Source organism: Myodes glareolus, chromosome 7 (genome assembly GCF_982192425.1).
Source record: "Myodes glareolus chromosome 7, mMyoGla1.1, whole genome shotgun sequence".
NCBI lineage: Eukaryota > Metazoa > Chordata > Mammalia > Rodentia > Cricetidae > Myodes > Myodes glareolus.
Genome location: NC_142032.1, coordinates 30202291 through 30217999, shown reverse-complemented (window position 1 = coordinate 30217999; position 15709 = coordinate 30202291). Strand labels below are relative to the sequence as shown.

The window sequence follows — 15709 nt, the reverse complement described above, 5'->3', positions numbered from 1 at the left end:
ACCTTTGCAAGTCAATCACAAATTATCATCCATACAGTTCATTTATATGAAGCAGTTTCAGCTGAACACTCTCTCAGATCCATGTGTTATACCATTTTTTTCCATTTGTTTGTCTATATGTTGGTGACAAGGGCTTATTATATATTCCAGGCTGGCCTTGAACTCACAATGTCTGCCTCGGCCTCCTGAAAACTGTATTGGCAGATGTGCACCACATCTGGCCGTGTATGATAATGTTGAAGAAGCCAAACTATTAAGGAAATTAATGTTTCTTTAGTATATAGGAAACCAAATAAATTCAAAATAGAAAACAAACTCAATCTCACTACCAGACCAGAAATATTTCATGTTTTAATCTTGCACAGACCCTCTGTTTGGGCAGGTTTCTGAGCTCAGGAAATTCAATATCTATATAAAGTTAGTTTTTTCTGCCTTGTGCTGTCTGTCACTGTAGTTTTCTTGGGTATGGCCAACATTATCTGAATGCCAATCCTATTTTCCCTATATGGCAGCAATCTTGAAAATAGGAACAAATGATGTATTTAAATCCACCTTTGGAAGAGCCCTGTTCAGATTTCTGCGGAAACTATTACTTGGTTGCGTTGTATTCTTTTTCAGGGAGAAACGAATTGAGCATTTTAAGACCTCTTCAAAGGACTTAAAAGTTCTACGCTCACAATACAATCACCCCTACCAAAATTGCAATGTAAAAGTAATAACCAAGGTTTTATTCAAAATACTTTCTACATATGTCATTGGAATATGTCAAACAAATTATGCCATTGAAACCTTATGCATATGAAAAATATATCATTAATTAATTAATCCATATATCTTACATGTTATCAACCAGTTGTGATGTAGAAGAAAGCAAACTTCATCCCAAGGGAAAAATAATACATAGCATTAACAAAAAAAAGTAATCAATGAATAATATTTATGGGCGAAGAGTAATCAACCTAATGGTTCATTCCTTTGTGTCAACAATAGGAAATCAATGTAGCAATGTGGCAAAACAAGAATCAAAAGGAGTCTGGGTATGAAACTCAACAGAAATCTAAGCCCCACATTGGCAACGCATGGTAGAGAGTGGTGAACTTAGAAAAGAAAAAACATGCTTTCTAAATGTTTTTCTGATGACTCATTGGGGATGTGCTAATGATATTCATTCTGGCTTCCTGGCAGTGTGGCAGTCACTGTGATGGTCCCTACGCCAGTCTAACTGTAATTCAAGTGGTCCTATTATATTGGGACGTTTTAATAACTTTATGCTAAACCTTAGTGATCCAAAAAATATTAGCATAAAGGTACTTAAAGTACTGTTCTCTCTGGAAAAATTTTAAATGACTTGTGTTCTTATCGATCTCCTGGAAGGAACTGATGTCTCCCTAAGGAGCTTTCTCCTTCCCTGATGTCGGCCCTGACCTGAGGTTGAGTTTCATTTCACCAGAGTCTGCGGTTATCTGCCCGTCCTCGGGGTAGTAATCAATGTGACTTGGGCTAACTTTTCCATTACAGTAAGATTCAGGGTGATTTTCTGGTGGTTTGATTCGGTTTAATGCCTTCTTACATTCCTAGAAATTTACATGAATGTCCCTGTAGGGGCTGCGGGAGTGAGAGGACTGGGCGGCCGTGGGTATTTGGCATACACAGGCCTGGGTCGTGGATACCAGGTCAAAGCAGACAAGCGAGACGCCAAGCTCTATGACCTTCTGCCTGGGATGGAACTCACCCCGATGAATCCCGTCTCTCTAAAACCACAAGGAATTAAACTTGCTCCTCAGGTAGGTAGTATCACTCTAGAGGTGGTTAAGTTGGCCCCGGACTCATTGTTCAAATGGTTGACATTGATGCTTACTTGGGCTACTGTGCTGTGGCAATCAGCTTAACATATGTAGGAGAGCTGCTGAGACTGGCTGCCATTCTGACACTAAAAGGCCCTTCATTTCATTTAATCACAATCCAGCAAAAATGCAAAAAAGAAAGGAAGGAAGGAAGGAAGGAAGGAAGGAAGGAAGAAAGAAAGAAAGAAAGAAAGAAAGAAAGAAAGAAAGAAAGTCAACCAAAATCTTAAGTAAAAATAACATGAAGTTAAGACTTTTGCTCAGAATAAATGCTTCCTGAAGCAGGTTGGTCAAGAATGGAAGAGAAGAGGAGTCATAGCTAGAAGCATTTTGTCGACTGTTTAGGACTTTTCTTGGAAGCCTGGTATTAAAAGAACAACAATATTGGACATGACAACGTGGATGGGGAAAGCCCCCTGGACCTTAACCCCGATGAAGAACTATAGGCAACTGAGTAAAGCTGGGAGCAGGAAAGGTGGCCTTTCCCAGGGAGGAAAACGCCAATTGGTTGTCTGGTGTCAAGCAGTCAGCCCTAAAAACATCCATACAAGCAACAAAACAGATTGTTTTGGAGTATATATATATATATATATATATATATATATATATATATATGTGTGTGTGTGTGTGTGTGTGTGTGTGTGTGTGTGTGTGTGTGTATACATATACATATGCAATAATAATTAATGAAAAAGGAGGTCATGAATTTGAAGGAGAGTAGGGGAGGGCATGCAGAAGGCTTTGGAGGGAGAAAAGGGAAGGGAGAAATGTTGTCATTATATTACAATCTCCAAAAATTAAAGAGAAAGAGAGAGAGAGAGAGAGAGAGAGAGAGAGAGAACATTCCAGCATGGAATCTAGGTAAATCTTTAACTATAAAATGCCATCAGTTATATAAAGTCTTCTAGAAAGCTTTTAATCGGTCAGTGTCATGATGGTAACTGCTGCTAATTTCATTTAATAGTCTGCCTGTCCATGTTTCTGTGTAGCTGTGAGTTTTTGTTATTAGTGGGAGCTGAAAGTTATAAAGGTCGTTCCAATAGGAAAACGAAAGACCATTTTGAAAATGAGGACCGAACAGACTCAGTCCCTGTTAAGCCCAGGTTATCCCATGCGTGGGAACCTCCTGTTGCTCCCTCGGAAGCCACGTGGCTGAATGACTGGTGTTACAGTCTGTCGCCTTTGAGGGAAGCTTCCCTGCCCTCAGGAGGAAGGCAGAAGCATAGCTTTGTTTTTCTTTCTTATACCTTTAAGAAACGCTTCTTCAAACTCTACTCAGGCTTTAAAAGAAGAAGAAGAATGCCTAATGCAGTGGTCAACAAGAACCATTTGTTTCAAAAAAAAAATAACATTTATTGGGCTTCTCTAGTGTGCCATGTGTGCGAGACATTAGAGATGCAAAAACGAATCTAACGAAATCCTTGCACTCATAAATCATATGGCAACCCAGCAAGAAAACACTGACATATCAACAAATAATTACAATGTAACCAGGTATCGGTGAAAACGTCATCCTGAGCAAAACTCTCTGCTTATCCTTTAAACACGGGAAGAAGTCGGCCATAGTGAAAGGTATCCAATCTGTCTCTGAATTTTTACAACCATAGTAGAAAAAATTGAAACCATGCCACCCCAGCCACTGTGGCTGGAGACCAACTCCCACGGCTGAGGTAGAAATCTCCAACCAGTAGACAGGGTTCCAAACTGCCCTGCCCAGCCAGCAGCTGCAGAGGCCACGCCCCTCAGCGTGTTTGCTCAACTGGCGTAAATGGGCAGACCATTTACCATTTGCTGATCCACTAGCAAAAGCTAACTGATATTGCTCGGGAACCTCAGAGTATGCGCTATGAAAAACAGAAGGTGCCACCAAGGGCGTTTTAATAAGGAAAAAAATAAGCGCAATCTTAAAATTAATAAACTGGAAAACGTCGTGAGAGACAGCAGCTGGGTTTATGTGGGAACAATGAGCTAAGACGCTCTGTCCAGAGAGCTGGGAGGCACTGATGCACCGCTCTTGTCTCGGCCTTGAGCCCTGTTCCACACAGATCCTGAATCAGTTTGTGAAGGGCGGATCAGGACCTCAGCAGCACCAACATCAGCGTTAAAGAAACCATGAATGTTTTGAGAAAAGATTCCGTTTGGGGTGCCTAAAGCGGTAAAAAAATAAACATGCAGATAGATAGCAAAACCAGATTTTCCGAGGCTGGAGAGATGGCTCAGCGTTTAAGAGCACTGACTGCTCTTCCTGAGGTTCAATTCCTAGCACCCACGTGGCAGCTCACAACTGTCTATAACTCCAAGGTTTAACATCCTCACACAGACATATATGTAGGTGAAACATCAACGCAAAAGAAAAGACTGTCATAAACAGCTAAAAGAGGCACATGGCCAAGTAAGTTTTTAAAAATCACCACCGTAAATACCAATTAATGTTTATTAATAAATACTAAATCCTGACCCAAGGGCTGGAAAGATGGTTCAGTGGTTAAGAACACTTGCTGCTTTTGCAGAAGACACAGGTCAGGTTTCCTGACACCCATCTAGTGGCTCACAGCTGTCTGTAGCTCCAGTTCCAGATGTGCTGACCCCTGAAGTCACCATGCATGTGCTGCACACACACACGCAGGCAAAACACTCACATACACAAAGTCCAAATCCATGAAACAAGACGAGAAAATGAAATTTTTGAAACTTTTCAAAATCAAAATGATTTTTTCAAAATTGTGAAGTTAGAAACCCTATGGCAGATGGCACATAGCCAAGATACCTTCTCTGGCTAGGTTCCCTCAGCCACTCTGATCAAGGGCTGCGGGGGCAGGAATATGCAGATCTGCCCTCACAGTGTATAGCACCAACTTTCTTAAACCGGGAATAAACAAAATTAATAAAAATAAAACAAAAAATATGAAGAATTATTAAGCTCATAGTGAGTGTGTGCATGTGTGATGTGTGTAATGGATTAAACTAAAACTATCAAAGTAAATGGTGTAAAAATGATTTTATGAACTATAATAGACATTTACAGCTTAAATGGAGTTCTGGTCGAGTTCCACTTAAATTTTATGAGTTGTTAAACTACATGGCATTTTCTCTTTTCTATGAGTTAAAGCTGAAGGTCAGAACTTGGAACCCAAAAGCCAGAGAAGTAATGCAAATGTGACATTTGCGAGAGAAATCATTTCTTTTTCTACTCTTGTAGATACTAGAAGAAATCTGTCAGAAAAATAACTGGGGACAGCCAGTGTACCAACTGCATTCTGCCATTGGACAAGATCAAAGACAATTATTCCTATACAAAGTAACTATCCCAGCACTGGCCAGCCAGAATCCTGCAATGTGCGTACTCTCTCCCAGCTCCTAGCCATAGAGATTCTAGAATGAGATTAGCCTGTGTGTTATTGTATTCGATCATCGCTCAAGTGGCATACTCAAGTCTGCTACCCTACTCCTTCGTAATTAAATAAGGCAGCAAGATGCTCAGCCGGGATGTATGCCCTAGCTGTTAGATGGCTTCTAAAAGCCCCGAAGTTTCATAGAGCACAAGGACTCTAGGATAGCTGACTAAGGGAACCGGGGCTGGTTAGAGGTCAGAGGGTATAAAGGACTATATATAACAGGTTCCTTCTGAAACGTTCAGGTCCATACAAGTGACCCTCATGAAGTTGCCATTTACTGTGTAACCTTCTGACTCACCTTTTAATTTTATATCAAAGATCGGATCTGTTAGTAGATATCACCTTCTGGATTTTACCTCCAGACTGCATTTATATATTTTAGGAATGACGCATACCTTAGAAGCGTCATATAGTAAAACTTTCGCTGGTTCCCCAGAGATGCCATAGGCTGCCAAGGTGCTAGATCAATTCACAAATATTCCCGTGTATGTGCATGTGTAGAATTCTTATTTGTGCAGCAAACAGAAGGGGAAAACCTTATAGAAACCCACCATGAATCCTCTTTAAAAGCTAAAACTGCCTTTGGTTTGTCACCTGACTGGGTGCCTAAGTTTCTGAATAATTCACGTGACCCTCTGTATTTTCCAGCCACCCGTTCACACCTCCGAAGCTAAGTGCGTTCGTGGATGAAGCAAAGACATATGCTGCAGAGCACACGCTACAGACCTTAGGCATCCCCACAGAAGGAGGGGACGCTGCGACTACAGCAGCCACAGCCACATCCGCCACTGTGTTCCCAGGTACTAGGGAGGGGGGATCATTTGTGCCAGAAATTCAGGCTGCAGAGTGTCTGGGGACCCCTTCTTTGTAGGAGCCTCAACTTCAATAGTTCTGACTTGCACCTTGGGACAATGGGAAAGATATGGGGAAGTGAATCAGATTAGCCTAAACCGGCTCCCTTCTGCCTCTGTGTTAAGCAGCTGTATGACCTTAAATGAGTCAACACCCCAAGTGTGGTGCAGATTGTTGGGTTTTTTTCCTCCTATTAAGAGACTTTGGTATTATTATTAGAGAATATTTAACTGAGTGCTTGCTAAGAGCTGGGTACTCACTGAAGCGCTCAGCAAGCTTTACATTTCCCCAGGGACCCCTGTGGTACTTTGCAGCCCTATGAGAATGTATCCCTTCATATTACAGGTATAGAAGCCCAAAACTGGGGAGGTTAAACAACTTGGCCACTATTGGTTAACCTTGAGTTGTTGTTTGGGGTGTGTTCCTACTTCTATGTTTTATTTGTGTCTATATGCCTGTATGTGCATGCGAATGTGTGCATGTACATGTAATATAAATATATGTTTGTTTGCAAGTGCTTGAGTGGAGGCCAGAGGTCAGGGTCAGTTGCTTTCCTCTGTCACATTCCAACTCTTTTGTTCTTTTAAGATTTATGTGTGTGTGTGTGTGTGTGTGTGTGTGTGTGTGTGTGTGTGTACATATGTGTGCAGGCTTCTGAAGAGGCCAGAAGTGTTAGATCCACTGAAGCTGGAGTTGCAAGTGGTTGGGCACCCAGCATGAGTGCTGCAAATCTAAGTCCGACCACTGTGAGAACAGTATGTGGTCAGCCACAGAGCCTTCTCTCCAGCCCCACTACCTCATCTCTTGAGACAGTGTTACAAGAGAAGTTGAGGTTCCCTTTAAGGGTTCTTTGTCTGTTTAATATAAGAATTTAGAAATGAAGTCAAATGAAAGCTTGAGGACAGTTACATTAGAGGTTAAGATTAGATAAATAGATAGATAGATAGATAGATAGATAGATAGATAGATAATAGATAGATAGATAGATAGATAGATAGATAGATAGATAGATAGATAGAGATGGATGGATGGATGGATGGATGGATGGATATATGATAGATAGATAGATAGATAGATAGATAGATAGATAGATAGATAATAGATAGATAGATAGATAGATAGATAGATAGATAGATAGATGATAGATAGATAGATAGATAGATAGATAGATAGATAGATAGATAGATAGACAGGCAAATAGGTGGACAGACAGACAGACAGATGATAGATAGACAGATAGGTAGATAAACAGACAGACAGACAGACAGACAGATAACAGGCAAGCAGGCTGTAAATCTCGGCAGCTTCCAGAAGGGAAATGGGGAAAAAGTTCAGAGTGCCAGGGAAAGCAGGCTTAGCTTTCATCCAAAAACAGAAGGAAGAGAAGTCTCTCTGTTGGTAAAGTGAGATAGCTTTTCCAGTTCTCCACGCATCCACAGAAGGCTAACCCCGTTAGTTACTGAACTTTTCAAACTGCTCTTGCAACATTACAACAATGGCTTGTGCCAATTGCAAAGACTTTTTATAGTGTGGTTTGTGTTACTTTTCTAAAGCAAACCAAAAGTGTAATTCTCAGCGTTCTTGTGATAAGGGATCTTTTATGCATTTGTAATAGATAAAAATAAGCCAGATCACAGTTTTTAACCAAAAAAAAAATCTTTTTTAACAAATTACTTATGTTGTGGTGATAATTAAGCCACTGTAAAATTAATACAGTATCTCCTCTACTAGAATACCTGGTCTCTATTTATTCATATTGTATGAAGGAAGTTTTTATTTTTTATTTATTTATTTATTTTATTAATTTATTTTGAAACAGGGTCTCTCTCTGTAGCCCTGGCTGTCCAGGAACTCTCTATGTAGACCAGGCTGTCTCAAACTCACAGAGATCCTCCTGCATTTGTCCCCACTTCCCGGGCATGTTGGGATTAAAGGCATGAACCACCATGCCCTGACATTTTTTAATATTTTAAGTGTGAGTTTTTAGGCCAGTATAGGGTTCAGCAGAACCAGACCCAAGGAATCTACCATTAATATGGCCTGTAAACTTCTCAACATCCTGCTTCACATATACATTCTTGTATATACATTCCTGGGAAAGTTCCGTATTGCTAGTCAGCAACATAGGGTACCTTTCTGTTCGCTGGACCCTCTCTGATGTCTCTATTTGCTGAGGTGAAGTAAACCTGACATAGGGAAGTTGATTCTCCCTGGAGAACACCATTTTCAATCTTCCAATTGTATTCCAGCTAGGTGGTGTTTGTCTTTAATCCCAGCACTCAAGAGGCAGAGGCATGTGGATCTCTATGAGTTTCAGACCAGCCTGGTTAATGTGTGAGTTCCAGGATAGCTAAAAAGGGCTTTAAAATAGACCCTGTGTCAAAAACCTATAAAAGCAAAACCAAACCAAACCAAACAAACAACCCCGCCGTTGCTATTCTTCACAACTGCATCCTCTCAGAGTACATTTCATCATACATATCCTTTGTTTTAAGAAAATGCTAATTTTCCACATTGCCGAAAGACACAACGTGCCAGAAAGGGAGAAAATCTGAATTCCTTTCATAAATTCTCTCTGCCTCCTCCTCCAGGATATGCTGTCCCCGGTGCCACCGCCCCTGTGTCTGCAGCTCAACTCAAGCAAGCAGTGACCCTTGGACAAGACTTAGCGGCATATACAGCCTATGAGGTCTACCCTACGTTTGCAGTGACTACCCGAGGAGATGCGTATGGAGCCTTCTGAAGATTCCTTTCCTCTAAGAATAAGATTCCCAGAATGCTCAGTAGACAATATGAACCTCAAACCAGATCCCTTGTGGTCATAAGTCATACCTTTCCCAAAGCAATGCCTCTCCTGAGACGCCAGGACTTACTGTATTACTCATGAAATGTGAATCTTATTCTTCAACAAAATCAAATCTAAGGAGCCTTTTGCTTCAAGGAAATATGAAGAGCCACTAACAGCAAAAGTTATTCTTCCAAAGATCCCTAGTGTCTCAGGAAGGTGTTAAAACCCTAACAAATTAGTGTAAGCTCACTTAGTACCAGGAACTGGGGCCCAGGATGAGCTAGGCAGTCAGCAACAAGGCATAGACAGGAAAACTTCTGTCTCGGTCACTGGCTCAGAGCTGCTTCGGCACTCACAAAATCAAGAGGCCATAGGAAAGCAGGAGGCTTTGTAAGAGGTATTCACCGTCGCCAACAATGTAGGGTAAGCCCAGGCCTAAGCTCATTAAAACTGTCTGAAATGTCATAGATCTCATTATCACTTTTGGTCTGGAAATTGTCTCCCCTCAATATGTCAAAGATCAGCATCTTCCTATACCTTCAGCCTCCGGGACTTCCTAGAAATCAATATGATGTGTTTCAAATATGCTTGAGACAATCTAAGCCCTGTATTTATTCAACACCGTAAACCACTCTTTTGCTTGAAAATCCCTGCCCAAGGCTGTTCGAACCATAGAAGCTATCCCAACACCAAGCACTACAGTGAAAAACGACTTTTTCTCATCTGGAAATCTTTACATGTCCATACTATTTTCTGTTATCCCAGACTCATTTTGCTAAACTCAAACACTGGTAAAGTAAATCAGATATACATAATACACTATGATATTTTCATAATCAGAAACTGGCCAAAAAAGTCTTTTCAAAGACAAAAGGGAACTTGCTTTGCTTCTCTCACTCTAAGGCTAGGCTGACCTCAAATTTGTGATCCTCTCGCATCCCCGTGCTGAGATAGTTGACGCACAACACCACACCCAGCTCCAAACAGTTATATTAACTTGAGGTTAACTTCAAATTCTCTACCTAGTTCATATTAAATCCACCAAGAAACATTGCCCTTTTATTCTTTTGATCTTCTTTCAATATGTGCAGAACAGCTGGGGAAGAGAGGAGAGAGAGCATGTAGGCACCTGCTTGAGCTTGGGAGTGGGTGGAGCTTGTCTCTTAAAGGGACCTTTGCACCTGCATATAGTCAGGGAACTGGCTGCCATATGCTGAGGGGTGACTGTGCCAGGTTCCCAAGGGGCACCAGGATACTAACAATGGTTGTTAAGAGACCATCCCTTCAGAGTTTAGTAAAAGTGCTACTTGCCAAAATGTTCCTGAATATTCAGAACATCCGATAGTGATGGGATGGGGGTGATAGGGCCAGAGATGAAGGTTAAAAGGCCGTGATGCTTTGATACAGAGCATGTATGTTCAAAACAGAACGTCAAAATCCAGTACTGAATCAAAACACTTTACTCCCATTTTTATTAGCGATTTAGGGGACATAGCATTAGAACTCCCATTTTAAAAAAAAAGAATGACCCATATGAAAGTCTGTGGAACTCAAGGGCAAACAAACACAAAGGTGCAGAAAATATTGTCAACTCCTTAATGGAACTCTGGAATCTAAAATCAGGACAGATTCCAATCAGAGCCAGGGAAATGTCAATCATGGTTGAATGTCTGAGCACCTTCTGGTTCTAGGAGTTCCAACTGGGCATCTAAAGCCAAGCCCCTCCCGCTGAAACTCTGGAAGGCTCTGGATTTTCTGGTTCATACTTTCTTCCTCGGATCGTTGTGTCACTGAGCATAGGAACATCTGAATTTGGTGGCACATCCAAAATACCTGATAGGGCGCGTGCCAATTAAGTGAGAGTGTCGTGGCGTGCAGGCCTGACCTCTGCCTCCCTGGGGCTGGTCTGTGTAGTACGGAGTGGACAGACGGAATGATTTGGGGGGTGGGTGGCTATTACTTTGTTATAGTAACATATAGAGAAGATTTTTGGATTTCATTAGAATACATTTATAGTGTCCATGTGTTGCTACCCTGATAGGCCAAGTTTGGGTGTAATGACCTTGGATCAAGAGAAAAAATGGATTGTCATTTTGGGTGGAGGTGTTGTTGTTGGACTTGAGTTGTTTTATGCTATGGTCTTTGTTTTCCTTTTCTTTCTTTCTTTTTAAACATCTTTAGGACAGACTCTATTTATGCAGCTCACGCTAGCCTCAACCTCTTCAGTCTCCTGTCTTTGGCTGGCACCACAGGCTTGCCCCACCACATCTGCCCCAAAGATGAGCTTTGAAAAGATCAAGTATCAAACCAAAGGCTAGTTTTGCATATCATTCATATTTTAGATTAGTGAATAAGCAGTAACACTGCCTGCCTTTCTGACTTCTAATCCATTTTTCTGGTTCTTCTCTGCATACTTCTTAGTTCTTCATTAAAAAAAAAAAAAAAACCTTCAAATCAGCAGGGCAACCAAACGAAACAGACAAAAGACCCCGAACTGAATCACCATTGGAAAATCTAACAAATTAGCGTTTGGTTTCTTACAGTCTGGCAAGTAGTAGTGTGTTGATAAAATCTGCTGGATGTTACTTGGAATAGAGGAAATGGAACCGGGTGAAATGGAGCCTCTCTTTGTCCCCTGTCAACTGCTGTCCGTTCTCGGATGGCTGTTTTTCCATCCCACATCCTCAGTAAATCAAGAGGAGCAACAGCTACTGCAGTGGACAGAAACTGCCCTAGGGGACTTAAGGTGTGTCCAGCAGTCAACACAAGATCCTGCCAAATGGACTTCTCAAAATGCGGCTGGCAAACTACCTCATATAAGAAAACAGTACCGTCGAAAAATATCTAAAAAGGAGGATCATACAATGCTATATAAGATTAGTTTTTGTTTCATTTTAAAGGTTTTTAAAAATTCTTTCAGTCACATAGAACAGCAAAATGCTTTATCTATAATTTTCCGTTTGAATTAATTTTCAGACATCCTGCTGGTCAGAGGGCAGGTACAGCTTGGATTAACTGGCTCAGGGGCTAACTGATGCAGGACCACAATGATCTAAAGGAATGAATGCATCACCTCTCTGACCAGTTGTCTGAGAGCCACCCTCCCTCTAGGGGTCCCTCTCACCTGCTTGTTTCTGAGCCCCATTTTCTCTTCCTCTCGCCAGACTGTGGACCTGAGTCCCTCCTTCATTTGGCAGAACCGGCACCATCTAGGCCAGACTGGACAGGGGGACAAGATAAATAATGACTCTTGGGAATGTTTTCTTACCCTACCAAGATTCACAGGGTGCCAGAAGATTCTCAGAGCTTTTGTGGACTCCTTCTTTTCCTTGATTAAGTTAGTTATACCTCAAACTAGAGAGTTTCTTGTGGAAATGTTTTCATCTTCCTTTTCCCCTCTGCTTCAGGAACATTCCCGAACACAATTTCCTTTGCTTCTAACCTCATTCATCCTGTTGGTTTTCAGCGTCCTTGTCCAAACTCTTCCCCTTCTCCTATACAAGGCTTCGTCACTTTGTAATGGAAAATAACATCAACTGGCTATGTTCGGGAAACTCTTGCCCTCTGTCTATTGCCTTTACCAGTGCTGAGAATTTTACAAGCTGTGCTGACTGACTCACCTGTTCATTCGTGACAGATGTGGTCTCTATTTACTGTGCTCTGTGTTTACTACGCACCCACCCCTCCTCCAGAAACAATGAATGCAAGCACGCAAGTTTCTGCTCCTCTCTGCAGTGGGCACACAACCGGGGGCCCATTGTGCAGTTTTCAAAATTGAACATGACTGGATAAGTTAGTAGCTTTTGCCACTTGATCAGAATCCCCAAAATAAGCCAGTTCTACCCTGAACCCTTACGCTTCCAGCAATCTCACCCAACCTGAGCAATGAATGCTTTTTTTTTTTTAAGTCAAATGAGTTTTCAAGTATTTCTCCCCAGAAAAGTATCAAAAACTACACAAAACTAGGCAACAAAGGTTTAGCTCCTGGAAAACTTTTAAGTACGGCTGTGAGGGATGTACAAAGTGACCGACGGTGCCCATCAATCAGCACCAGGCTTCATTACTTGAAAGCATTTTGGCCATTAAGTATTTTTGTTTTCTAAGTTATTTGTGTTTCTAAAATTCAAAACTCTATTTAACAAGCCACATCTTCATGTTTTGCATTCAATGATTTGCAACGCAGTCTTTGTACCTTTCGCAAATACACAATTTTATTTTGAAACTTGTTATTTTAATTCCTAGAAGATATTTGGGAGCTCAGACTGCAAATATATTTATTTAAATCAATCATCATTATCTTGGTTTAAATATTTAATCACTGGTATTGTTATTGCATTCCCTTGTAGAAATCTCTTTTTAAAATGGATTTTCATGGCTGCAATATAGTCAGATATTATTTTCTCTTATCTTTTAGTGAAAAGAAGCTAAAAGCAAACTGTACCTCCATTTTTCAGGTGTTACCAATCCCCTGCTTCTTTTCATTTTATTGTTATTTATATGGATTTATCTAGAGTACCAAAAGAAAGGTAAATTTAAAAAAAACAGTATTAAAGAGTGTGCATAAAGCACTTATTTTTGTACTTTGAGTACAATGTTTTATAGAGCTAAATGATCTAACTAGTATAGTAAAATTATATCATTCTCTTGTTGGAAAAATGATCATTGCTTTGGAAAATACAAATATACTGATCACCTTGGAATCAGAAATCAAAGAAAATGAGAAATGATGCAATTTCGTGGAATTTCAGAATGGTGATATGATTTTAATTGAATTTTTTAGTTCCATAATAAAGTTTTAATAATTATCAGCAGCATGGGTTGCTAATGTTTTTCTTCCCGGAAAATGAAAGTTTTCTTTTTCTCAGTAAGCATCTGAATGCAAATGGTACAGAATCACATGTACACTTGGTTAGTTCTCAGCCTCCATGTTTATGTCAGTTCCGCAGAGTACGTCCTCCAGGAGCGTATGTCATTTTCCAGTCAACCAAGAAAGTGAAAGAAATACCCAGAAACTAAAGAGAGAGAGAAAGAGCCTTCAGGTTAGTGTGTGCTGAAGTCAACATTAGCCCGGGTTATCTGCTAATCCTAAGCGAAAAGGAAAAATTCATCAGTAAACTGTCCCCTGAGAACAAATCCTGTTTGTTGATCCCTGAGTTAAAAATGGTTCCTATTTATAAAAGACTTAGTGAGGAATGTTTCTTTCCTCCTCTTCTTCCAGGGTCGAACCAAGGATATTTTCAGCTTCTAGCCAAGGACAAGAATGGAACCATGTCTCTTGGGGGTCCTGCTCTAAACTGCTTGACCAGTTTCTATTTCCTGTTCCCTACACTATCTGGCCTACAAGCTTGCCAACCCTGTGTTAAGATGAGAACACATATTTTGGTTTCTTTTACGTATAGAACCCCACTTGTAGGCACTAAATTCTGGACTAGTCAGGCCAGGCATGGTTGGCCATGAAAGTTAGTTCAACTAACAATGGCATGGGGAGCTTGCTCTGACTTCTCATTAATGATCCAGCCTCATCCATGGTCACCATCAATACAATTCAGTGAGATGCCCTAAGTATGCGTGAATTTAGGAAGAATTTATTACAGAATAAAGTGAACTATTCACAAGGGATGGGAGTGAGCAACAGCCAGAGAGACCTTTGTCCCAGCTCATATTTTGAGTGGGCTTTAATATAATATCAGAAGCCTCTAGGACAGACTGGTTTTCCAAGTGATCCACAAGTCTATTTGGATTAATTCTGTAAAGGACAGGAAGAGTGGTGTGACTTGTTCCGTACCAAAAGCTTTCTGCTAAACAGTAATCAAACAGAGCTTTGGGTGTTTATCTACCAGAGACCCTTTGGAGAATTCAGAATGCCATGTCTTTATCCAAGGACAGAGAAAAAACACTCATATTCCATTCTTTTAAAAAACTGCTTATTTTTAATTATGTGTATATGGGGAGACATGCACCTGAGTGACCTTGGACACCCAAAAACAATATCAGATCCCTTGAAACTAGTGTTCGAGGTGGTTGTGAAAGCTGCCCATGCGGACACTAAGTGACCTCAAGAACTCCACATGCTCCTAGTGGCTGAGCCAGGCACCTCTCTAGCCCTATCACTGACAGTAATCACAGCCCTACAGTTTCAGTTTTACTTTTGTAAGCTGCTGACTATGAAGAGACCCATCTGTGGTGCCCTCCAAGCCCTCTGGATACCTAACAGTGCTCACTTAAACCCCAGAAAGACAAGAGGCAAATGATGCTGGGCTCACATAGCATGTAAACATGGTTCCTTCTTGTTACTTAACTTCATGGTTTCAACACCATGGTCTAGGATTTATATTCCAAATAGGAGAATGAAGGAGGTAGAAAGAGGAGGGAAAGCCACCTCCCAGCATCCCAACATCCCAGCATCCCAGCATCCCAGCATCCCATTAGGGAGAGTTATTGGAAGTTGCTTTGTGGCCCTGAAGTCTGGACTGAATTGGTCAGAACTTTTACATATGGTCACTCCCTGTCACAAGAGCAATTTGGAAATGCAATCTTCAGGTGGCAATAACAATCATGTTACTAAGACTAAAAGACAAATACTGAGGGAAAATTGCCTCCTGCTGCAAATATACCACAAGGCATTCTTGAAAATCAAAAAAGTGGTACCCGTGATAACGTCCGGCAGGGGACTGCACAGGTGGGCAGAAACGTGTGGCTCCCGATCCTACTTTCATCAGCACAAAGGAAATTGCTACTCTGGGAAATTCTTAAAGTATTGTCACTTACTGAACAAATGACCGCAGCAGGGAGGATGGCTGTGAGCCCTGCCCTACTGGCATTCGTAACAG

The 15709-nt window shown here is 41.0% G+C and overlaps 1 protein-coding gene across 4 annotated transcripts in view; it reads left to right on the top strand.

Moving 5' to 3' along the window:
• Nucleotides 1-13690, top strand: part of A1cf (APOBEC1 complementation factor) — a 79072-nt gene extending 65382 nt beyond the window's left edge. For 3 of the 4 annotated variants that reach the window (XM_048438829.3, XM_087908003.1, XM_085693784.2), the window contains 4 exons: nt 1579-1784; nt 5044-5180; nt 5888-6039; nt 8683-13690. In XM_048438829.3, coding sequence (XP_048294786.1) covers nt 1579-1784; nt 5044-5180; nt 5888-6039; nt 8683-8834 — 647 coding nt within the window. In that variant the 3' untranslated portion in view covers nt 8835-13690. The remainder of the gene's footprint in view (nt 1-1578; nt 1785-5043; nt 5181-5887; nt 6040-8682) is intronic. The other variant, XM_048438830.3, reaches the window with a different exon arrangement.
• Nucleotides 13691-15709: the final 2019 nt, after the last annotated feature.